This window comes from Falco rusticolus, chromosome Z, assembly GCF_015220075.1.
Source record: "Falco rusticolus isolate bFalRus1 chromosome Z, bFalRus1.pri, whole genome shotgun sequence".
Lineage (NCBI taxonomy): Eukaryota > Metazoa > Chordata > Aves > Falconiformes > Falconidae > Falco > Falco rusticolus.
The window spans coordinates 30,969,348-30,993,102 of NC_051210.1; the positions used below are offsets into that span (position 1 = coordinate 30,969,348).

A 23,755-nucleotide genomic window follows, 5' to 3' on the forward strand; every position below is an offset into this window, starting at 1 on the left:
ATATAGTATACTTCTGGGAAGTGATTGATGAGTTATGAGATGTATACAACTCAGAACTTAGGAGAAAACAATCAATCATTCCAGCTTGTTGGAAAATTCATCAAGAGGTTCTCAAGCTTCAGATAATACCCTGACAATAAGTAGCATTCTGACTAAATGTATTACTTTTTATCTGTTTAACAATATTGGAGTATTTTTAACTTTCCTTCTCTTCACAGATTTACACAAAGCAATAAATGAAGGAAAGATCCTAACTACTAAAACAAGACAGAAAAATAAAGTGTTTTTAACTAGCTCCACATAAGTAACACAGGACTTTATCCAGCCAAGCTCTGAAAACCTCCAAGCATGAAGACTGCACAACCTGTGTGAGCAACTTTTTCCACTGCTTACTAATCACAAAAATCTTGCTGAACAGCTGGAAAAATTAGTTAATGTGTAGTCTTCCCACATAAGTTACAACTGTTTAATAAATTTGCGTTTAAGTTCACATTGTCAGAGAGCAGCAATGGCCAACTGGTTCTGCAAGGGAATGTAAGCTGGGAAACGCGCATGAAAACAAGGCAGGTGAGGGCAGTAAATCAGGAGGATTGGGAATGCTCAGTGGCATATCCAGGTCAGGATTGGATCCAGAGATAGTGATCAGGGCCAGATGCTGTCAAGGGATCACACAGCAAGTGTATAGTACTGAGGCAGGTCCAAGATTAGACCAGGAAGCTCAGCTGCCAGGTCCTAGTCCAGATCAGGATCAAGAAGGTACCAGACAGGCACAGACATACCTGCTTGCACAGCTGTGACACAGCACAGGCAGTATTGCACTGGATTAAAAGCAGCCCCCCGAGGAAAGTAGGGCAGGCCCTTCCTTCTAGCTTTTCTCCCAACAACTCCTCTCAATGAAGGAGACGACCTTGAACCCCACTAAAATAAACTCCTAGACAGGAGATGCACTCGGGGCCTTGGCCCAGGTGAAGTGTATAATGCAAAACCAAGTGTAAGTTCAAGGCATTCTTTTTTTTCAAACCATACCTAATGTGGGGGCTTGGGGCTTTTTTTCTACTTCAGATCAAAATATTAGCTTCCACACCCAGGCGCTTCATTCTTCCCCGCAACTTTCAACTATACCAAACGATTAATGGAAAATGGTATCTCTTTCTATGAGCCTTGCTTACTCTGTACACTTAGGATTTTCAGTTATACTTCCATAAAGTCTTTAAGGATGCTACAGTATTTTTTCGAAAGAACACTGTCTCATTCATTAAATATGCTATCCTGAACAAGGCTATTTTTACTCACAATCATATTGAAAAGGCCATCACTTATATTCCACACTTAGCAAGACAGAGTTACTGCTTTTGTCATTACGTACCCTACCAAGATTTAATAAAGGCTCAGCAACATGGGCAAGAAGTCTCATTCTCCTCATAATCACACCAGAACAAGTGCAAAAAGTAGTTCTCCAAATCTCTCTCCTATTTCCAGATGGAAGGATTGTATATTTAGTTTATAGTTCTCTTCTGCTTCATTTAGCTAGCACAGTTTAAATTTAGTATCCAATCTGATCTACATCAACAATTAATTTCAGTGTTTTTCAATTTCTGTATTTCAACCATAAACCTGCTATCATTTTTGCACGCTACATTAGATCTTTATGCTTGTCTGGAAATTAAAAACCTAGAAGCACTCCAAGCTCAGCCAGTTTAATAGTAGTAGCTCTAGTAAACACGGAACTTGAGGAAAGTAAGTCAGGGAAGACATGTAAATCTATGCCAGCAGTGAACATCATGCCTAATAATACAGTGCTTCTTTCACATCTCTGCCCTAGCATTCAAGCATAGATATCGTTCACTCCAGAGGTAGTAAACGAATGACTAGCTGGTACCAAGGCAGGCTGAACAGAGGTCCATACTGAAGTTAAGAACTTGACAGACTTCTCCAGCAGACACAACACAGTTGTACTTCCTTAATACTTACCCAGTATTTGAGAATAAATGATACATAATCTGTCTGAAATACAACCTTTCCTGAGTCAGTGAATGTAAGACCTCAGTATTAATGGTCATGGCCAACACAGGTAGCTGCTAAACCTGGGACACCTGCAGTTTACTCAGTAAGAACAGTGTATCTTCATTGGAAGACATGGAAGGAGGGAATCTGAAAGCTGTCAACCAAGCAAAGACCTTCCTGGTTTTTAAAGGAAAAAAGATGAAATGGTTTATTCAAACAATTAAAATCTGTTTAATAAACCGGAGAGCTACATCATGAAAACTAGGGGTACTTTCAGAGTTCTGCCTTCTATCACTCAGGTAAGGAAGAGCTGGAAAACGTGCATAACCACACAAAATCATCTATGGTTTCTGCTAAGGTTACTCATCTACAGTACTCTTGACATACACATAAATGTTTAAAGTTTGAGTGCCCGCATCTGTCACAAAAGGTATGAGTGACCAGGGGAACCTGCATTGCCATACAACACACCTGAAGGGGAAGTTACCTCTACGTGTTTGAGAGAGGTGGTCCCAGTGCAGGGGTCAGGGCTAGATCTTTTCCAAATCAGGTATATAAAATGGCATAGAAATGGGTGAGGGTTCATCTGTTGTGTATCTAGTATCAATCCTGCATCTATAGTTCAGTGATTGCCAGTTAATCAAGTGCCTTTAATATATGACTCCCAGTTTGTTATGTGCCACTAATAAATCAGTAAAACACTTGGGTCCTGATTTTAAGCTACACAAACTGAGCAGTTTTTCCTTTGCAACAAGTCATTCATGCTTTAGACTCTGAACTCAAATGAAAGGGAAGGAGAAACTTAAATATCAAAAAAAAAAAAAAAAAAACCAGCAAATGAAGAAATGGGTTTTGTAGGTTGTCAGGTTTGTAACTTTCCCTGGTAGTGCAGATCAGAATGCTAAACTGAGCAAAATTAAATACAAAGAGCATAATTAAGCATAATTTCTGGCAGAAGTTTCTTCCATCCTTGGATGTACAGTCCCAGACAGGAAAACCTATTCTCAGAACAAACTGGGAGAGTTACCCATTGAAGAGAGAGCATTAATTAGATTTTGAGGGACCTTTGTAGCTTCTGTAATTTTATCAGTTATCAGATTGACCATTCTGGTTTTTCTACATTAATATTTGGCACATCAGATGATTGCTTTCAATTGTGAAGGGCAAAAAATCCCCCTGACTCTTTGCCTTATATGATTAAATCTGTTCCTTTCAATACCTGCAGAACAATTTTTTCATCAGAGAATAAAACAACAAAGCTAGTATCTGAAGAGTGGTGTTTTGGTCAAACTCTTAATCTCCATCCTAGAGAGGGCTTCTAATGTAAATTTACTTAGAGCATGTTTAAAAAGAGAACTGAAAACTTGTTCTCTGTGGAGTGGGGGGTGGAAGCAAATTCCATCTGTCTTGACTCTTAAAAACACTTTTTCCTTTAGCAGAATTGACTTCTCTATTTTTGAAACATCTCTAGGATGTTTTGAAAATAGAAAAAAATAGAGAAATGGAGATACATAGGAAAAAAATAGAGAAAAGAGAGACACAAGCTACAACCAAAACTGTTCTTTCTAAAATCCCTTGTGTTCTATTTTAAGTCATTCGTCATTTTATTCTGTCTTGGACACACTGAATAGGCATACACCTTGCTTTTCCAAGTAGATAGTCAAAATAATTCGTAGAAGACTGTTCAATATCTTCTGAAATTGATAAATATTTTTAAAGGGCCCTGTGTTAAAGACAGAAAGAATTTCAGAAGAATCTGTTCAAAGCTGGAGTTTACAGACATGTGATGAGACACAAAAAGGCAGCTCCTTATCTGGATCCGCAACATTTCATATCTCAGACTTAATAATAAACCAGCATGGAAAACAAGGGGCAGAGGGGAATCTTTGGTCTGCTTATACTAGAAGTTTTGATAAGTAACTATCATCCTTCGTTCTCCGGATCTTAGAGTGACAGAAGATACAAAGACCAATCAAGTAATCTAGCTCACAATGAGGCAATGGAGAATTTTTCCTTTCCGAACTTTGGATGCTGTGATTCAACAGCATGTCTGTGCAAGAGACTACCTTGTCAGAGCTAATTTTTAAAATATCCTCAAGATTGCTGAAATCTGTATCATGCTGGAAGTTATTATTTCCAAAGGAAACCCATCTAGAAGAAATGTCACATTTTCCAGCAGTGTGATGAGGCCTGGGTGGATGCTCTGAAAACACAAGATACCCAATAGCACTATGTGCAGCCAGTTAAAATGGAAATCACTTTCAGTCTTCTAAAAAGCAAAAAAATCCTCAACTGCATTTCTATCTTCCCACTAACTCTGGTAATAAAACCACTAAAAAAAACCCAACATGTGTGATCTAACTGTTAACTGTTGCTGGTCTTGAATAAATACAGTTTTATTGGTATAGAAAAAAAGACGTTGGCATTACATAGACAAAAGGAAAGATTACCATGCTCTTGATAGCCTCTGATAGCTTACTTCTGAATCAGTTGAATAACATTTCCAGTGTTCATGGAGATTCTTCCAGAAATGTTATTCCCCAATTTTTTGCAACGCTCAGATCAGAGAAGACACAGAATTTAACCTGCCCAATTACACTTCTACAGCGCATGTATTATTTCAAAACCTCCTGATCTTCTATTCCGCCATACCATACTGGCCAAAGATATATGGGCTACACATATCTAATGTACTTTCACCTCACAACGCTTTTAACACCGTCTCCCATAACATCCTCACAGGCAAACTGAAGCAGCCCAGGCTAGGACAGTGGACAGTGAGGTGGGCTGAAAACAGCTCACATGCTGGGCTCACAGGGTTGTGACCTGGAGGCCAGCCACGAAGGATCAACCCCAGGGCTTGACACTGGGATCGACACTGTCTGGCATCTTCATCAATGACCTGGACAATGGGGCACAGTGCCCCCTCGGCAAGTCTGCACACAACACAAATCTGGGAGGAGTGGCTGATCCAGTAGGTGGGTCTGCTGCCATCCAGAGGCACCTCAACAGGCTGGAGAAATGGGCTGTCAAGAAGCTCATGAATTTCAACAAGGGAAAATGTCAAATCCAGCACTTGGGGAGAAAGAAATCCAGGCCAGGGTCCATCCAGGGGCTAACCATATGGGAAGCAGCTTGGCAGAGATGGACATGAGGGTCTTGGTGGACACCATGCTTCCATTTGCCCTTTGTGCAACAACCAACAGCACCTGGGACTGCATTGCCAAGAGCATCCCTTGCCAGTTGAGGAAGATGCTCCATTCCCTCTACTAAGCAGTGGTGAGATCACATCTGGGCTCCTGGATCCAGTTCTGGGGTCCCCAGCACAAGACAGACATGCATGTACTGGAGAAAGTCCACTGATGACAACGAGAACCAAGTATCTGTCACACAAACATCTATCTGAAAGATCTGGGACTGTTTAGTTTCAAGATGAGAAAGCTCAGCAGGGTTCATAATAATGTGCATAAATACCTGATGAGGGGGAGTAAAGAAGAGAGATACTCTGACCTCCGTCACTCAGCAGTGACTAGCAAAAGGATGAAAAACAATGCATATGAACTGAAATACAGGAAGTTTTGTTTAAATATCAGGAAAATTTTTTTTACTGGCTACAGCAGTCAAGCACTGGGACCAACTGCCCAGGGAGGTTTCAGAGTCTTCATCCTTGCAGGTATTTAAAATCAGAATGGACACAGTCCAGACTGTCATGGTCATGGCTCAACAGTTAAGCCAACAGAGGTATCACCCTGAAATTTTGCAACAAACCAGAAAGCCTCTCCTCCTACACCAGAAACAACCTGATTCACATCTTAACAAATGCCCTCTTAAGATAGCCTGCTACACTAAGTTTCCAACATTATTAGAAGTGGAAACAACCTCTCCATCGTCAAAGCTAAGGAGAGTTTTTATGAAATAGCAACCTTATTTGCAATGCAGAGAACTATATGATTGAAATCAGTAAAGCTCCTCAAGAAAGAAGATACCATTTCATAAAATAAGAATGGCATTCTGATTCTTATAAGAGACATTACTTTGTCACAGAATTTCCCTTCAGTCTTAAACTGTATGCAGACCTATTGAGATGCTACCAAAGGTTTTGTAAGCCTCAAGAATCAGGGACAAAAAGCCATCTGCCTTTTATTGATATTAATCAACTTGGCTGAAATTTTTAAATTTGGTATCACTAGACCAGTACTTAGGAGGCCCAGCAACAGTCCAAAAAAGCCCCTGGTATGAGTATCTGATGTTTTTAACACATTTGGAAATCTATATTGAGGATATTCTCTATATAAGAATAATTTATTGAGGACTATTTCAGAGACCTGGACAGGCCAGAGAGTTGGGCAGAGAGGAACCTCATGAAGTTTAGCAAAGGCGGGTGTAAGGTCCTGCATCTGGGGAGGGACAACCCTACACACCGGTACAGGTTGGGGGTGACCTGCTGGAAGGCAGCTCTGCGGGGAAGGACCTGGGAGTGCTGGTGGACAGCAAGTTGCCCATGGGCCAGAGGTGTGCCCTGGTGGCCAAGAAGGCCAGTGGGATCCTGGTGTGCAATAGGAGGACCGTGGCCAACAGGAGGTGATCCTCCCCTTCTGCTCTGCCCTGGTGAGGCCACATCAGGAGTGCTGTGTCCAGTGCTGGGCTCCCCAGTTGGAGACAGGGAACTGCTGGAGAGGGTCCAGCAGAGGGCTGTGAAGATGATGAGGGGACCAGAGCATCTCCCTGATGAGGAAAGGCTGAGAAAGCTGGGCCTGTGTAGCCTGGAGAAGGGAAGACTTGAGGTGGGAACTTGTTGATGTGTACAAATACCTTAAGGGTGAGTGTCAAGGGGCCGGGCTCTTTTCAGTGGTGCCCAATGACAGGACAAGGGGCAACAAGCACAAACTGCAACACAGGAAATGCCATCTGATTATAAGGAAACACTTCTTTACTCTGAGGGTGACAAAGCGCTGGAACAGGCTGCCCAGAGAGGCTGTGGAGTCTCCTTTTCTGAAGGCATTCAAAACCCATCTGGATGTGACTCTGTGCAACCTGTTCTAGGTGAAGCCCCTGCCGGGGCTGAACTATAAGATCTCCAGAGGTCCCTTCCAACCCTGACCATTCTGTGATGTCATCAAGGTATGCATTCTTCCTGATTGTGAAAACAAAACATTAATAATACAGCTAGAAACTAAACCCTCCTGAGAACTCTGTAAACTCTTCCATTCTGAGACTTATTTGGCATTTTACTCACAATGGACAACATTTCTTTCAAAAACTATTCCCTTTCCCACCCCTGTAGCAGGGACAGTATTCAGCTTACCTGAAAATAGAAGAAAGCTTGGCCAAACCAGTAGTGCATGACAGTGATCTGTGCCGCATCACATTTCAAAGGTCTCCAGATATATTTTGTCATCATTGTCTGAATCAGCAGACAAAACACCAAGACTGGTAAATTGTGAGGTCTAAATAGAAGGGCTGCTAATAGAACCAATCCACTATACACTTCCCATAATCCTGTACTCTTCACACTGGAGTCTGCAGAAATAACCTGTGACTTCAGTAAATCTTTAGTGCCAGTGAAGACTATGCCAAGAACAAACACATAAACAAAACGAGCTTCAGTAATCCCCCTAAAAAGGAAATTAAAAAAAAAAGTAATAATAATTAATAAATAAATAAAACAGGAAGATTAACTACTTACTAATATCTATTTCACAGGTCAAAAAGTCTTTCAAGAGAGGTGCAAGACCAATGCAGTTCTGCCAAACAGGTTAAATTCTAAGGCTAGTACTGGCCAGTTTCATGAGAGAGATTTCTCAAATACAAAAACTCTTAAAAAAGATTCATACTTATATTACAACACATCCAAATCAACTTTATCAAAGAAAACAGATTGTACTAAAACCTAAACTAACCTAGAACATAAAAATGAAATTTTATGTCAATTCATGTAACCAAAATAAATTTATTATTATTTGAAGTCTAGATTCCTAAATATATTCATATAAACATGCCATTTATATAACATAATGAACTTCCCCAAAAATACTCCTTAAAGTGATAAAGAAACTTCATTTCAGGAATTAAATTGACATTAAAATTACTACTCCCTTTAAGATGTTCAGTGATTTTTCACAACTCATTCACTCAAATACAGGTTTCTTTTTCACCAGCCAAAGAAACAGCAACAGTATCTGAAGACCTTTATTTCATATGAAGTCTGAAATTTTCACACTCTTCAGACATCTTCTCACCTTACACAGCTGCACAGATATACAGACATGCTGGTTTATACCAGCATATTTTTTCCTTGTAACTGTGCATATTTTTCAAATCTCTAAGCAATTCCATTTAAAAAAAAAAAAAGGATGTTTTAAGTAGTAAGTGTAATTAGCATCCACTACTATGTTCACAGAACCTATAAATTCATTTGCCTCTTTGTTTCCAGTGGAATTTGGCTTCTGAAGAAAACACAGCATCTCATCCAAAAAGCTGACAAGGACCAGTAAGCTCAAAAACAGTGACCTACTATTCTAGAAGTGCAAGGCCCAAGGAACAAAGAACCTGAAAGCAGATATCCATCCAAATGCACTGATATTCTTATATTTACTGGACAAAAGTCACAATCATGTTAGTATGTGCTAAACTATAATAATCATCCAATGAACTCGCCAAATGAGCATATTAAATTTTGTGTTATAAATATATTTTTTTAATCTTATAAAAGATAAAAATACACATTATTTACATATTTTATCCATAATTTAATACACACCTGTCCTTATGGATTACCGGCCATTTATATACAACTGGTGAACAAACACCTACAAAGTTAATATAATTCACTCAGAAATGGGCATTCTTGAGTCATCTGGACTTAATAATATATGCAGGATTAGACCATGGCACTAAAAATAATAGAACTGTATTTATACTTGGTGTAACCAGTGTAACTAGCTGACCCCAGAAAACACCACTAGTCAAAATCTCTAAAAATAAATTTCTCCTTTTGACTTCCATTTTTTTTTTTCATTCTTTGGAAAGTCACCTTCCTTCTCAAACACCTACCAACAAATGAGCTTGAATTCAATATTTCTTTTCCACACACAGGAAAGAGAATCAAAAAGCAAAAGGAGAAATAATAAGCAACAGTATTTGTATGTTCCGCTTTCTTTTTGCACCCACGGAACCAAGAAACAGGGCAAAACCACCACATGACAATCATGTGACCTTCCTAAACATGAACACAGTGCTCAGTTCTGTGACTTAGCTTTCAAAGGTTCAAAGTCATACCTAATGGTCTATGCAAAGGAGCTTTACTCTTATTTTATTCCCTTAGATAGCAAGCCTTTGTAAAAACCCTTTAAGGACAACTGGCTTTTCCTTTAGGGGGAAAAAGATAAAACCAGTAAAGCTTACAGAGTTCCTCTGTTTCTTGCTAATGCAGAAATTCAGTGGCCTTTTTCAGTATCTCTGGTAATTCTGATGTAATTATTACCATAAAATATTCAAATATATTCATGTGACTTAGAAATAAAACTTTGAGAACTAGCTTTGGGTATTTGCCACTACTATTTTCTGTTTTCACTTAACTCATTTAACTCATAGATGGAAATGCAAATTTAAAAAAAATTCTCAGCAAATGCATTACTATTATTTTGTTTGTGTTAGTATGGTATATACTAATCTTTTTCATCGCACAAACTATCATTTTTAAAGGAGAACTCTGAGGAAAACTGAAGGCCAAATTACTTTCTTGCATTTTTAATTTACAGCTTGTCTTAGTCTGAGCCACAGAAGATGGGACACCCTTCTATTGCCTCTTCTCCCTCATCCACCTCCCAGAAGTTGTCACATTCAGAGAAAAAAAAACACTTATCTTCACTAAAGGGTCAGAGAAGGGGCATTTCAGAGCAAAGATTCTCCACCTTACAGAAGAAAGCACTGTGCATGAAAAATGCAGCTGCCTACAGCTTTTTCCCATATTACACAAAACAACCTCTACCTTGCACCTGGATCTGGAGCTATTCCATATAATAAATACATTAAAGATACCTCTAGACACATGTAAAAGAAAGTCCTGGGTTTGCTCCTGGCAACATTTTAAATAGGCTTTTACCATTTATTGTATCAGCCATCTAATAAAGATGAACTAGGATCACCGTGTCAACACATCAGCTAATATCTGAAATCTGCCAAGATGTGTCTACCATCTTTTTTGACATGCTTGTACTGGGAGCCTTGCTGAAAATAACATGTTTGAAGTGTCAGTGATCTTGGGAAAACCACCTGCTCCATTAGACGTTGTACTTTAGGTTTGAGAAGGCCACATGTTAGCATAAGTAGCCGCTGCAACACACCATGCTGGAACCCCTGTGCTAGCCTGTGTTGCATGCTGGTGGGCATTATGGCAAAGATTAACATTCTGGCAGAATTAGACAAGCGGATTTGTTTGGGTTGGTTTGGGTTTGTTTGGGGTTTTTGTTGTTTTGTTTTGTTTTGTTTGTTTTTTTTTTTTACACAAAATCAAAGGCACCATGGGTATGGGAGGGATGCAGAACCTCTCCACAGGTAGGACCTGTGTGCCGCAGGAAGATTCATCTGAGGTTTGTCTGATGCTGCACAAAAGCAGGGTTCCCAGCATCCGAAGGCACTCACTACCTACACTCCTTTTTTACTCTACCTTATTAAAACAATAGTTTTGTTACATATGTGTTGTTAGTCCTTTCTTCCTGAGATCTAGAAAGAGCCTTGCACCAATATTCCTGCCCCAGGTGCAGAACACATGCCAACACAAAGATCAGACTTGTATTTGCTGACTCTACCAGCTTTCACCAAAGAGCTTACACAAAGGGTAAAAAATGTATAAAACTTTGAAACACGACAGTAGCTTTTAAACTGGTATATAATCAGAGCTATATGAAGGTCTGACATAATTTAAGCAAATCAACATGTTCATTATTTAAGGTGAAATTACACAAAAAGCCTGTACCTTTCTTACTAGCGATCAACATGCTACCTATAGAATGGATGGTTCCCAGTAAATGCTTTGTCTTTAATCTTTAAGTATTCCACTTATTTCTCTAACCACATTTTATTTGCAGATCAATTGCTGTATGCAAGGACAGTATTCTCCAAGGATTTTACTCAAACAAAAAGCAAAACTAGAGGTCACGCTCAAAAACTCAAAATGTTTCAAACACAGAGCCAAACCCTGCAAACTATGTAAAGATTACCATTACTTTCACCATCCAACAGAACTAGCACACAATGTTAACTTAACACTAGTATATAACTAGAATTATTTGGAAATATTTGGAATGACAGAATGTATGTAAATATATCTAGATATAGATACATTCAAATATTTGTTATAAAACATGCCGCATTAGCAAATCTGATCTTCTGTATGCCCTAAGATCTACTCCTGCAGGGGTTTTCCACTTCTGCCTATCTTGTAAATCTCTGGCCGCTGATTAAGAAGCTCCCAGAAACCATTTGTACCCATACCAAATTCAAAATGAGTGTGAGAGGAAGTTTATTACATCCAGAAGACAATTGTTTTACTTCTCTTCTATGACCTGTTCCTCCTCATCAAATGTCCTAATGTCTCTGGAAGTTTTCTGGAGCTCTCTGACATTAGAAAAAAAATGAGGCTGCAGGGTCAGGTACAATCCAACAGTAAAAAGCATCATAAGAAAACTAAAGCCACTTAGCTACATTCCAAAACTAGCTATTGGTAAAACAGCTAATACCTTCCTTACAGTTACAGACTAGTTCTGGAAGAAACTTAACATCCACATAAATACCCTTAGTATGCATTCTGCAGCATAGCTTAGACCTCAAGAAGGATTTGGTTACATCTTGAAAAGCCATACATTACAGAACACTCACCTGCTAAAGAAAGATATGGAAAAGCAATTCTCCCAATTACTGCCTGAGCATTTTTCAAAAGTAGCAAGTTGCTAAATGAGCTTGGCCTGCACCCTACTAAATTTGCTAAGTCCATCTAAAACAAGAGGAGGTGGTGCTTTTGGAGTTTCTTTGTAGCAAAAATACAGGGCATGACTATTAGATTTTCCTCACATTAATTCTTATCTGACTTGCTTCTGATCTGCCACAGTCGAAAGATGCTTTATGGGGCTCAAAATTATGCACACACCACAAAAACTGAGTGTTGGCCACCTACAAAATAAGAGTTTTATTCATAAGAATATGATTCCAGCCTAGACATGTCCCCTCCCACCCCATCCCCTGATATACAAAGTTTTAGCACCTCTCTAGAAATAGAGTTACATATCTGTTGATTAACTTACTTTGAAATATCTTTGCTGTCATGTTGCCATGGAAATATGACATTTCCAATAGCTGCCCGGTAACTGTAGACTCCCAGGAGCCCGAGTGCCATAGCAATTTTTGAAACTAGGGAGCACCTTCTTTGAACCAGAAAGAGGATCATAAGCAGGGAGATTGCAGCCAAGAATGAGAGTTCAGATTTATGTTCAGAGCTGGAAAAAAAAAGAAAACAACAAACAATAAAAACCCTTCAAGCCACTGTAATTATTGCTAAACACATTTGACAAAACCTTAGCTACAGAACCGTATTTCCAAATTAATCACTGCAACTGACATCTGTTATGAACTTTGAGGAGGTATGGTAAAATATTTTATTATTTTTAGAAAAGCAGTTTTATTAATGAGGTTTTCTATTCAAGCATGCATGTTTAAAAGTGTAATTATTGTGTTCCACCATACGCTAGTTATTCTGTTAACTATATAAAAACTGAGCTGCGTATTGCATAATGAAAAGGGTCTAATGCTTTTAACTAGGGTTTTGTTATTTTTACATTTTGAAACAGTGCATATGGCTTAAACTACAGCATTTCACTTTCTAGCATAAAGCAGAAAAGATTTTTGCACTACAAAATCAGTTATTCTCCCTTTTAAAATAACTGCACATGGTTTGATTTGTTTAATTTTAGACAAACAAAACATTACCTAGACAAAATGACCAAAAATATACTTACACAGTTTAAAACATACACATGTAAGCACAATATGTTTCCCTTTTGCAACTACAGTACATTTACTGGATCAGTACATAGAAGAGAAGGAGACAAAAAAATTTGCATCATAGCCAAGATTACAGATACAGTTGGTTTGTTCCCCTGCATCGCAAATAGGTAACATTCATTCCAGAATCAAAGGCATTTCATTGAGCATGCTGGGAATGTTATGTATTTAAATCTATAGTGATATCAATTAGCACTACAAAATGTAGTGCGGTAACATAAAGATCTGCACTCAACTCCTACCCATAGCTAGCTATACAATTTCAGAAGGCCCACTGTAATCCAGGAATTGCTAACCCTTGCCTACTGCAAATGTTCCCAGTATCCCAAATGACCTAAGCCGACTAATTTTGTTAGATTTAGGTTTTGTTAAGAACGTCATGTAGTGTGTGAGAGCCAAGGGCTCCATCTTCTGTCTTTCAAACTTCAAAATCCCATGATAAAAGATCACCAACTTCAGCAAACTGAGAATGAGCCTGGGCTGTAATCTGTGTTAACTCTGACTGCACTTACAAAACTGCAATTTTATCTTTGATTTAATCAATATTATATACTTCTAACAGGTTTACTTTCCTGTTCCCTACTATATGCTTTATCAGGAGTTTGATCAATAGCTGTTTCAGCTGCTGTGCTTGAAAGTCACAGAGGAAAGGATATGGGGCAGAAAAATTGTCGTTTGTCCTCCCTGAAGGACCCAGTCAAGCACTTCATACAACTTACCCAAGAGACGCACTGCTCTCTGCAGGCCAGCAGAGGAGTAAGAACTAAAACACTACGGGTGAGAAAATGTAGTCTTGATGTTTACCCTCACTATTGCTCTTTTTCTACAGGAGACAGTAGAAGCAGTGAATGGATTGCTGTAGCAACCTGTGAAGATGGTGCACACACCATCTCTCGTGATCAATACGTGAAGAACTAATTTAGTAGCCACTGTATCTGGCAAATGAACCCTTGGGGAAAATTTTAAAACCTTTCACCCCATCTTCTCCTTGGCTGTTCATTGCACAAGAGAGATAAAACAAATCAGGGATAAATAAGAACAAATCTTCATAATCATCTTTGTCTCTTACCTAAAACACTCAATGCACTTCTATTAAAGAGACTCTTCATACCAAACTTACATAGAAACACATAAAAAAATTTAAAAATTCCTACCTCTACTAAGTAACTGCTGGTGCTATATCAAGCAAGACCCTAACAGCTGCAATTTCATACAATGAACATTTGAAGTCATACTCTACCTGCTTCCTCCTCCCCCTCCCCCCCCCCCCCCCCCCAAAAAAAAAAAGGAAATTCTTAGAGAAGGCCCAGTGGACAACAAGGGTATGTTCAAAGTCATGTGCACATCAGTCACTAATGGTGCATTCGTGACTCCTAGCACAGGGGTTTATATGCAACTCCTGCTGCTTCTTGTCACTTCAAGCTGATGCCGTCATTGACAGCTTCACTCCTTCCACAGTGAGCCATGCAGCAGCTCTGACCAAGATTAACAGCCAAATGAAGCTAACTGAATACCAATTCAAAAGAAAACATGACTTCCAGACAAGTTTAGGGATTGCATGTTCTCTTCTGCTTCATCTACTGTCTGGTTTTCTTTTGCTTGCTTTTCCCATCAATTTTTTTTTTTTCCTTTGTAGCAGGTTTCACAGAGTCTCTCTGCAAACAACAAAGAATCTTTTCCTTATTTCAGCACTGTTGAATACATCCCTAGTAGCCAAATTCAACATGCTACAGGTAGAATGATTTTCTGTGGTTTGCTGCTTACTTTTTTCCATGCACAAACCTGCACAATAGCCTCTTTGTCTCAAATGCTGAGCCCCTTAAGAACTGTCCAGATAAGCAAAATATTAGTCTGAGCATGAGACACAAAGATGTCTTTTACACAGACTTAAAAGGTCAGTATGTTATCCCAAACCCGAGTTCTTCACCCAGCCTGCAAGAGCTGGTCCACAGAGCAGAGATACTTGTCTATTGCCCCTCTTCGGAGAGATGGGTGCTAGGTGGTAAATCCACAAAGCTAGCACCCCTCTCAACACGTGGTAGAACATTTTATCCTACACACACTTTGAACAATGGTTTACAATGACGTTTAGTCACACTTAATTCTCACCGATTCTTTTTTTTACCAAGTATGTTCTGTGAGGAGGGGGCTTTGTTAGTAGGGGCCTTTCTTTCCTTGAGGGTAGATCTTTTAGTCTGCTAATTAGGACAGTTCACACACAGTTCCAGTAATTTTCTGTTTGGTCTCACTAACCATTTGGTTCTTCTTGAGCTTATCTTGTTATTTCTTAGCTTGACATATTTATGCTGTCTATTCCTTCTCCCAAGGCCATGTCTGGCTAACTATTTGTTAGGATTAACTGACATCCTCTGTTTTTCAAATTCTTCCTTTTGTCCTTTAAATAATTGTATCAAATGCGGCGGGGGGGGGGGGGGGGGGGGGGGGGGGGGGGGGGGGGGGGGCGGGGAAGAGGGTAGTTTGTTTATTAGTTTACCTTAAGAGACAAAATAGAAGGCTGGCTAGAAAAAGCTTGAGTGCCTTTAACTCAAACTAACAAGGGTACACATGATCTAAGTAAGGTTCTTATTTCTTATTACTAAAAAATGTGCTATTAAGACACAACTATGCAAATTAAACACATACTAAAAATAGACTAACAATCAACCTTTCAGACTAGCAATGCATTTTGGGAAGAGGAATAAGTGGTTTATGCAACTCAGCTTATCACCAACTTTTAATTTATGCTATAAGGAAAACACATCATCTCAATCCTGATCAAAACACTAGGGAAACAGACATCTCTACCACCCTGTTCTCTTGTGAAAGAGAAGTAACAGACGTTAAAACTTCCAACCAAAGAAAATGCAAGCATGATTGCCAAATAGGAATTCACAGATGTTCTACAAACCACAGGATGTTCAAAGATTTAGCTGCATCGTTGACTGATCTTTCCAAACCTTGTCCAGTGAACCATTTCAGACCCAAGAACTCACCTACATCCCATCACTCCAAAAACCATGCACTTCAAATGCTGCTCTTTGGGCAATCTTTTAACTCTATAAAGCAACTGAAGTATAGGACAGCATGGTGACATTATTATATTCTACTGCTAAGCTAAAAACTGCCCCATTGATTTAAGTCAGGATGTAGCTCCACAACAGGCCAAGCCAACCTGTGCCAGGGCTGCCAGGGTTCTGCTCTTTCACCTGCTCCCTAAACACAGCAGAAGTAGTTACAGCCCCAATGACACATCCTCTCAGCCTGCCATGGCAAGGCACTCTGCACTGTTTCACAATCATTGTAAAGCCCCCAAAAGTAGAAGTTTGTGAATAGTTGCTTCTTTTTCAATCAGATTTGAAAGGCAAATGAGTTTTTGTAAGGAATGCTTGACAACAGCAGAAAGAAAAAAATGTTTATGTCTGCAGCACTTCAAAACATGTAGATTCTTCTTCCACATTTCATTTCTACAGGAATTTCAACAGCAGCAGTGCTGGCTTGCACACTCTTCCTTTCCCGCATTCCTATTCCTAAGCCAGCTCATTTGCCTGTGAAGCTGGATGATGAATCAGACTGGGAAGTGATCCATCTGAACATCAAAAGTTTCCCACGCCATCTTGGGTTATTTTTCCAGCCACATTTATTCAATGATTTAGTTCACCATACTAACAAAGCAACAGCTGTGCTGGTAAAATGCAGGGCTAGTGAGGGGAGGAGCAAAACAGCAGGTAACTTGCCTTGTAATGCAAGAGAAACTTTAACATACTATTATAGCTGAACAAGCAGTTGTAGCCTAAGACTATAGCTGTAGGACCTTTCCTCTTCTTGCTTCAAGACCCAAGGAAATACACCCAACATGAGGCTACAGTTTGATGGGGAAGCACATGGAGCACCTCATTGTAAAAAACTCTGAAGTTTTGGTTTTGATATCTAGCTGCTGTACTTCAGCCTTACTAAAGGGGGAGGCAGACAGCTTTAATAATAGAGTTGTGATGGCTTTATGAAGGGGCATAATACTTACTCAACTTGACAGATTTCTGTGATGACATGACTAGCTCAGTGGAAGAGCAGCCAATGCTGTTTATCTTGGCTTTAACAAGGTTTATAACACCATCGCCCATAACATCCTCACAGGCAAACTGAAGCAGCCCAGGCTAGGACAGTGGACAGTGAGGTGGGCTGAAAACAGCTCACATGCTGGGCTCACAGGGTTGTGACCTGGAGGCCAGCCACGAAGGATCAACCCCAGGGCTTGACACTGGGATCGACACTGGCATCTTCATCAATGACCTGGACAATGGGGCACAGTGCCCCCTCGGCAAGTCTGCACACAACACAAATCTGGGAGGAGTGGCTGATCCAGTAGGTGGGTCTGCTGCCATCCAGAGGCACCTCAACAGGCTGGAGAAATGTCCCAACAGGAACCTTACGAACTTCAACATAGGGAAGAAACAGCTCCCGCACCTTGGAACAAATAGCTACACACATCACAACAGACTGGGGCTAACCATCTTTTCAGATGTGGCTCTGAGTGTCCTGGTGGACACTGAGTTGATCATCAGCCAGCAGTGTGCTCTTGCAGCAAGGATAACCAACAGCACTTGGAGCTGTACTACAAAAAATGTCACCAGCAGGCTGAGGAAGGTTCTTCCCCTGTGCTCAGACCTTGGTCCAGTTATGGGTTATGCAGTACAGAAAAAGCTACAGACATACTGGAACTAGTGCAGTGAAGCACTATGAAAATTATGATAGGATTAGAGCATCTGTCATACAAGCAGCAGCTCAATGCACTGGCACTGTTTAGCCTCGAGAAGAAAAGGCTCAGTATGAATCTTACCAGCCTGATTATAGAGCTGAAGGATGTTAAAAAAAGATGAAGCCATATTCTTCTCAGTGGTGCCCAGCAAAAGAACAAACAGGAAGCAATGGACACAAACTGGAGACAAAGGAATTTCTGTTTAAACAAAATGAGAATATGGGGGGCGGGGGGCGAGAAAAAGAGGTTGCCTAGAATAGTTGTGAAGTCTCCATGCTCGGAAATATCAAAGACCCAGCTGGACAAAGATCTGAGCAACCTATTCCTGATCACTCCGCTCTGAGTAGAAGAACTGAACAAAATTTCCAGAGGTCCCCTCCAACCTCAACCATCCTGTGATTCTGATATCCAATTTACAGGAGAAATAATAAAACACAAAAACAGTCTCTTCCCTCCCTTCTCCCCGCTCCCTCCCCAACAAACTAAAGAAAAGACTAAGCCAGAACAAAAGTAAAGAACCTTGCTTTACCTGAGCGGGTTGCTTGGAAGCTCCTCACAGGCAACAGTGTTAAGGGTTTGGCACACAGGATTTCCCAGGTTTTGTTATGAATCAGGAAGCCATAGGAACACCTGCTCTAGCTGTAGACTATGTTCTACCTGTGCTGTCTCCCTGAGACCCCACAGCCCAAGACTACAACAGGTTTTGCTGCTGTACTGGCATAGCTAGCACCTGGAAATCAGAGGTGGGAGCATGCTTAACCAAGACAGGATCTTTAAAGTTACACCCAGGCATGCACACACAATTTTTAGAAGGCTAGTAACATTTCCAAGTGTCCATAACCATTCATGGGGGATCATACAAGCAAAAGAAATCTGTGAAACAAATGCAGTTTTTCAGCTTCAGGAATATCAAGTCCTTGTTTCGTGGCACTGTAGCACTAGTACACTCCAAAGAAAAGGGCTGACAGCCTGAAGAAGACATCTTTCTTAGGAAGTTATTGGGCTAATACATCTTTGGAAGATGTTCAGGATTAATTATAAAAAACCTCCCACTGGCATCGGATCACACTAATCCTGCTCACACACTGGCTTAGCTCATAATGAAAGAGTTCTCTATCATGTGAGATAACTCCCAATTATCATTGGGAATATGACATTCCGCCCTCAATCCCTCACCTCATCACAAGAGGAGGAATGCATGGTGAAAGCTTTGGTATAGAACAATTGCTATAATGCAATAAATTCCCTAATAACTCATGTCTTTCTCCACTCATGCCTGTCACAGCAATTAACATTTTATCTGTGAGGCTGCCAATAAGTAACAAGTCTCATATTAGTTCATTTGCTCATGTCACTTTTAATGAATGATGATATTTCATCCACACGCTGTAAGGTACTGGCAAGAAATCTATCTTACACAGCAGAGCCTTCCCACCTTCTGTCTGCAAAACCCTGTTCAGTCAGCCACAAGGTATTGCTTCTCCATCCACCAGCTGAAGTACAGAAGACAGTTCAAATATCAAGTACTTCTTATCACTGAATAATGACTGTACTTCTACACAATGCTAGAAGGTATTACAAAAAGAAGCCCCTCTCCAGTGTACTTCAAGTTGTAAAAAATTCCCTTTCCTGTTTATCATACTATCCTTGAAAAATTCCTTCACTTTTCCACCCGCAGGTTAAGTGTCTGTGATAGACACAGAAGAGTTCTACATACAGCATCTTCTCCTGCAACTTTACGAAGTTTGGAATTGAGCAGGACCTTCTGCCCTAATTTCAAGGGTTTAGTTCTGTTAACTAACTTTTAATTTCCCAAACTTTAGATAACTCATGGTGCAGGGCAAAGATTATCAACTATTGATAGTACACGAGGAATTACTTCTGCATGAAATAGCAGTGAAGAACTCCTTATGTTACTTCACTGTTTACCACTGTTTGCAGCACTCTTCTAAACAGACTATAAAAATGTATACTTATTTAATCAAATGAAACATACATTAGTTTTCAAATAAGACAGAAAATATGACAATAAATCTGATACACACCTTGTCAACCAATGTCCAAAGTCTGACCGATGAGCCCACTGGACGCCTGTCTGATTCAAGGATCGAAGTAGCCGACAGCAAATAAGGATGATCCATGGACTTGCTAAGCTTATCCACTTATCTGATCCTTTTATGAATTCAGCCGAAGAGGTGGCCTTGCTCAGCTTCGAATTACCTGCTGCTGGAATGTCTATATTCTTGCACTCAGAGGCTTCCCCGACACTATCAAAATTTTGTTTCATAGTGGTGCTATGGTGAGGTTCCCATTCTTTCAGAAGAAAATTATTTCTACAAAGTTCCTGACACAGCACCAAACAAAGCGTATTGATAAGAAAATACCAGGTTTGATGTTCCTCTTCTATAAAACTGCTTGCCCCTAAACTCAAAACATGGCCAATTGTTCCAGCCAGAATCAGCACATCTATTTCTGACCAGCTGGAACTGGACACAACCAGATTCTGCAAACAAAACAAAAAAATATAGCAGTGGTGAAAGCATACAAAGATTTCACTTGTTTAAGCATTTATACTGTGGTTACAGCCATTTCCTCTAAGAAAACAAAATAAACAGTGAGACATGTTATTTCTAGCTTGACAAATCCCAAAAATTTATAAAAGAATCATTTCAGTGTAGCCTATTTAGCTAGCATTGCAACATAATGATACTTTTTAAAATGACAATGTGTTAGTGAAAAAATTTCTCCATGAATAATCATCACAACAATACACATTAAGATTCCCTACCACTCTGTCACAGAAGATTCGACACAAGCTCTCTCCCTGTTGCACATTTGTAGAAGTAAAAATAGAAGTCCTGCAGAGATCAAACTTGAGATACAGACGATAGGTAATTTTCTAAGTTTAAATCTATGCTACTGTCAACTCAGTACAGTGACAGCCTTCACTAATCAAATTAACAAAAGTTGCTTGCAGACAGTCTGATGGCACCCCTTAACCCTGCTTAGCTTGAAATGTGTCTTTCATCATAAAATCCACTTTAAACATTACCCATCTATTATTTACTTCACACGCTGTGCCTATCTAAAACCGCAATATTCTTTGTCTAATGCCCCCACTAGCTCAATTTCCTGTTCACAGCAGCTACTCGGAATTGCCTCATCATCATTGCCTTCAATGATACTGCTAAAAAGAGAGCATAAGGGCATGCGGAAGGTGAGAGCAGCTGGTTCATTGGCATTCTCAGGTAAAGGACCTTTTCTGCTCACGGGGAATACAAAGTAACAGGGAAAGCCACTAAAAGACCACACAGAGACACAAGCCTGGTAAGTAAGCAGGAAGGGAGATCATAAAGATGACCAAAACTCTTCAGCCATTAATTGGCAGTCCATTAAGCAACCAGCTCTGAAGAGCATCAGCCTGGACTTTGTAACAGATAAGGGGGAAGTGACAGAACTTGAGTATTACAGATACCTGATGGTGCCTCTGAATCTACACAAACTCATTAAGCAGTGCTTCAGGAAAGTGTCAAAAGCGAGGGAGAGGGTGTGATGAGGGATAGGCTGGAGGCGGGAGGCAACCTGAGAGGAGCAGGGATGAAGGGGCCAGGGTCATGCACCAGCAGACGCCAGTCAGTGAACTCCTTTCACTGGGCCTTGTGCCTGGTCACAGTGGTCTACCCTGTCTATCAAATCCTCCCCTAACCACCTTTCTGTGACCTCCACTTTCTATCCCACCCATGGGGGCTCCAAGGTCTCACTTCAAGTAACTGGGCACAAGCCCACATGCCAGAAACTTGAGACCAGATCGAGTAAAAGCAAATACCAGCAACTGGAGTGGGATCACGGGTCATTGGAACCACATGCCTGTAGTGCCAGTAACCGCAGTGTGTGAAGGTCCACATGCCAGAGAGCAGAGTGAGGACCATAGGCCATCAGGACCGTGTGCCGAGGTTCCAGCAGCTGGAGGGATCAGAGTGCAAAGAGAAGTCAGGGTGCTGGTAATGGGAAAAGCAACTATGGATCACCAAGCTTGGTTGCTGATGCAGATCTACAGAGGGCCCAGAGCGTGCACCGGTATGTGTGAGAGATCACAGGATCACTGACTGGAGGGACATCAGCCTCTTCAACTTCTCCTCAAAGTCTGAGCCAGAGGTAGGGACAAGGACTGAGACTGGGCATGCACAACTGGGCTCCAGCAGCCAGGCAGGACAAATGCCCAAGCCCCAGAGGCTACTGGAGCCAGCAGGGCTTCCTAATATACCTTAATACATAGGGTTACATACTGCATTTTGGAAAAGACACTGTAAAAAATCATCCTTTACTGTTTTATTTTCTCGTTAATTTTTCCTCTTACAGAATATCACAGACTATCTCTTAAATTGATATTTTAAACATCTGACAAACAACTTAAAAGCCAAATCAAAACCACTGCATGCCTCAGAACAAGGATTTCTGAACCTATTTTCACATTAATTTCTTTGCACGCTTCAACCCTATCATCCTCCTCTCCTACACTTGACCTTACAAACAAATTTTAAAAAAACACCTTGAATATTCACAGACAAATTGCACAGAGAACATACTCACATTCAAAGATGAACAGTGTACCATGATTCCTGACCTGTCAAAATCATTTCTTAGAACAATATAGAAACTCACTAGAGCAGGTAACAAGAAAGTAGATGTAAAAAACAGAAATATCCCTGAGCATCTTAGATGCAAGTTTCACTTATGCTTAAGATTTACTGACAGCAACATACGTCTTTTTATTCAATAAGCAAGACCACATAACATGGAGAGGACAACAAACACACTAGATGCAAGAAGCTAGTTAACATTATCTGGAATTTTGCTTTGAGGAAAACAGCTTTTGCAAAAATCAAGATTCTCTAAGATGTATGAGAAAGAATACAGGAGGTACAGTTAAAGTTAACACCTATTCACATCCTCTCCCTTTCTTGTGTTGTTAAAGAAATACATCACGCCAGTCACTTCAGTAAACAAAAAACAACAAAAAAACCCACAGAAAAAAACCCCAACAACAAAAAAACACACACACAAAACCACACAAACAAAAAAAGCAACAAAAAAGTCCCCGTGAGGTCACACAACAATAATGAGGGAAAAAACAGTAAACACTTAGCACAAGAACAGTCATCATCTGAGAAACTGCCCAGGCCCAATACAAATTTACTACCATTTGAAGTTTTTTAGCGTTCTAAGGACCACTCCTTTTTGTTTAGTACTCTACTCTGAAAATCGAATACTATAAGCTGGTATTTGGAACAAAAGGACAAGGTAGCCCATGCAGAGACCAAAGACCATGAAATTCACGAAGATGAGACAAGAACAGTACATGACTAAACTACAGAAAGTTTAAACTCCAATAATTCCATCATGCTGACCTTAAAAATCTTCACTAACTAAATAATGAGTGAGCACATAAGCACCATCTGCTTGCAGAGACAAAGGAATCTGAGATCCTTAACAAATGACAATGAACGAGTCTTCAATACAATTCATTTGTCTTCTTTATAAGACATAACATAAGATCTATATAAGGATTGCTCTCTTGTATCTGGTTGCTGTCAGCCCTGATATGAAAACTGAAGAAGTGACGTATTATCAATGGGGAACATGTAGAAGCCTCAGGAAAGTGATGGCATTAGTGCAAAATGTCCAGTGTCAGATCTGTATTTCCCATCTGCTTGTCTGACTCTCGCAATTCCAGTGAAAAGAGAAAAAAATTACTGTTATATTCATATCAAAGGATTAAAGTCCAATGGCATTCACTGACAAACCACATTTCAGACCAGAGCTAGTCACTATGCAAAATGAAAAATTATCCTGCAAATTATAATCTCCTGAGCCTTGATGATCTAAGAAATACTGAAAATAGGTTCATCAGATTTTTCTAAATTTACTGGTAATCCCTCA

The 23,755-nt window shown here is 40.0% G+C and overlaps 1 protein-coding gene across 3 annotated transcripts in view; it reads right to left on the reverse strand.

Annotated features, from left to right (window-relative positions):
• The window catches only part of PIGG (phosphatidylinositol glycan anchor biosynthesis class G), a 93,767-nt gene that overhangs the window by 39,915 nt on the left and 30,097 nt on the right, over window positions 1–23,755 (reverse strand). For all 3 annotated transcript variants that reach the window (XM_037373324.1, XM_037373325.1, XM_037373326.1), the window contains exons 9-11: window positions 19,861–20,318; window positions 12,306–12,497; window positions 7,310–7,619 (exon numbers count right to left, since the gene is read on the reverse strand). In XM_037373324.1, the coding sequence (XP_037229221.1) occupies window positions 7,310–7,619; window positions 12,306–12,497; window positions 19,861–20,318 (960 nt within the window). The remainder of the gene's footprint in view (window positions 1–7,309; window positions 7,620–12,305; window positions 12,498–19,860; window positions 20,319–23,755) is intronic.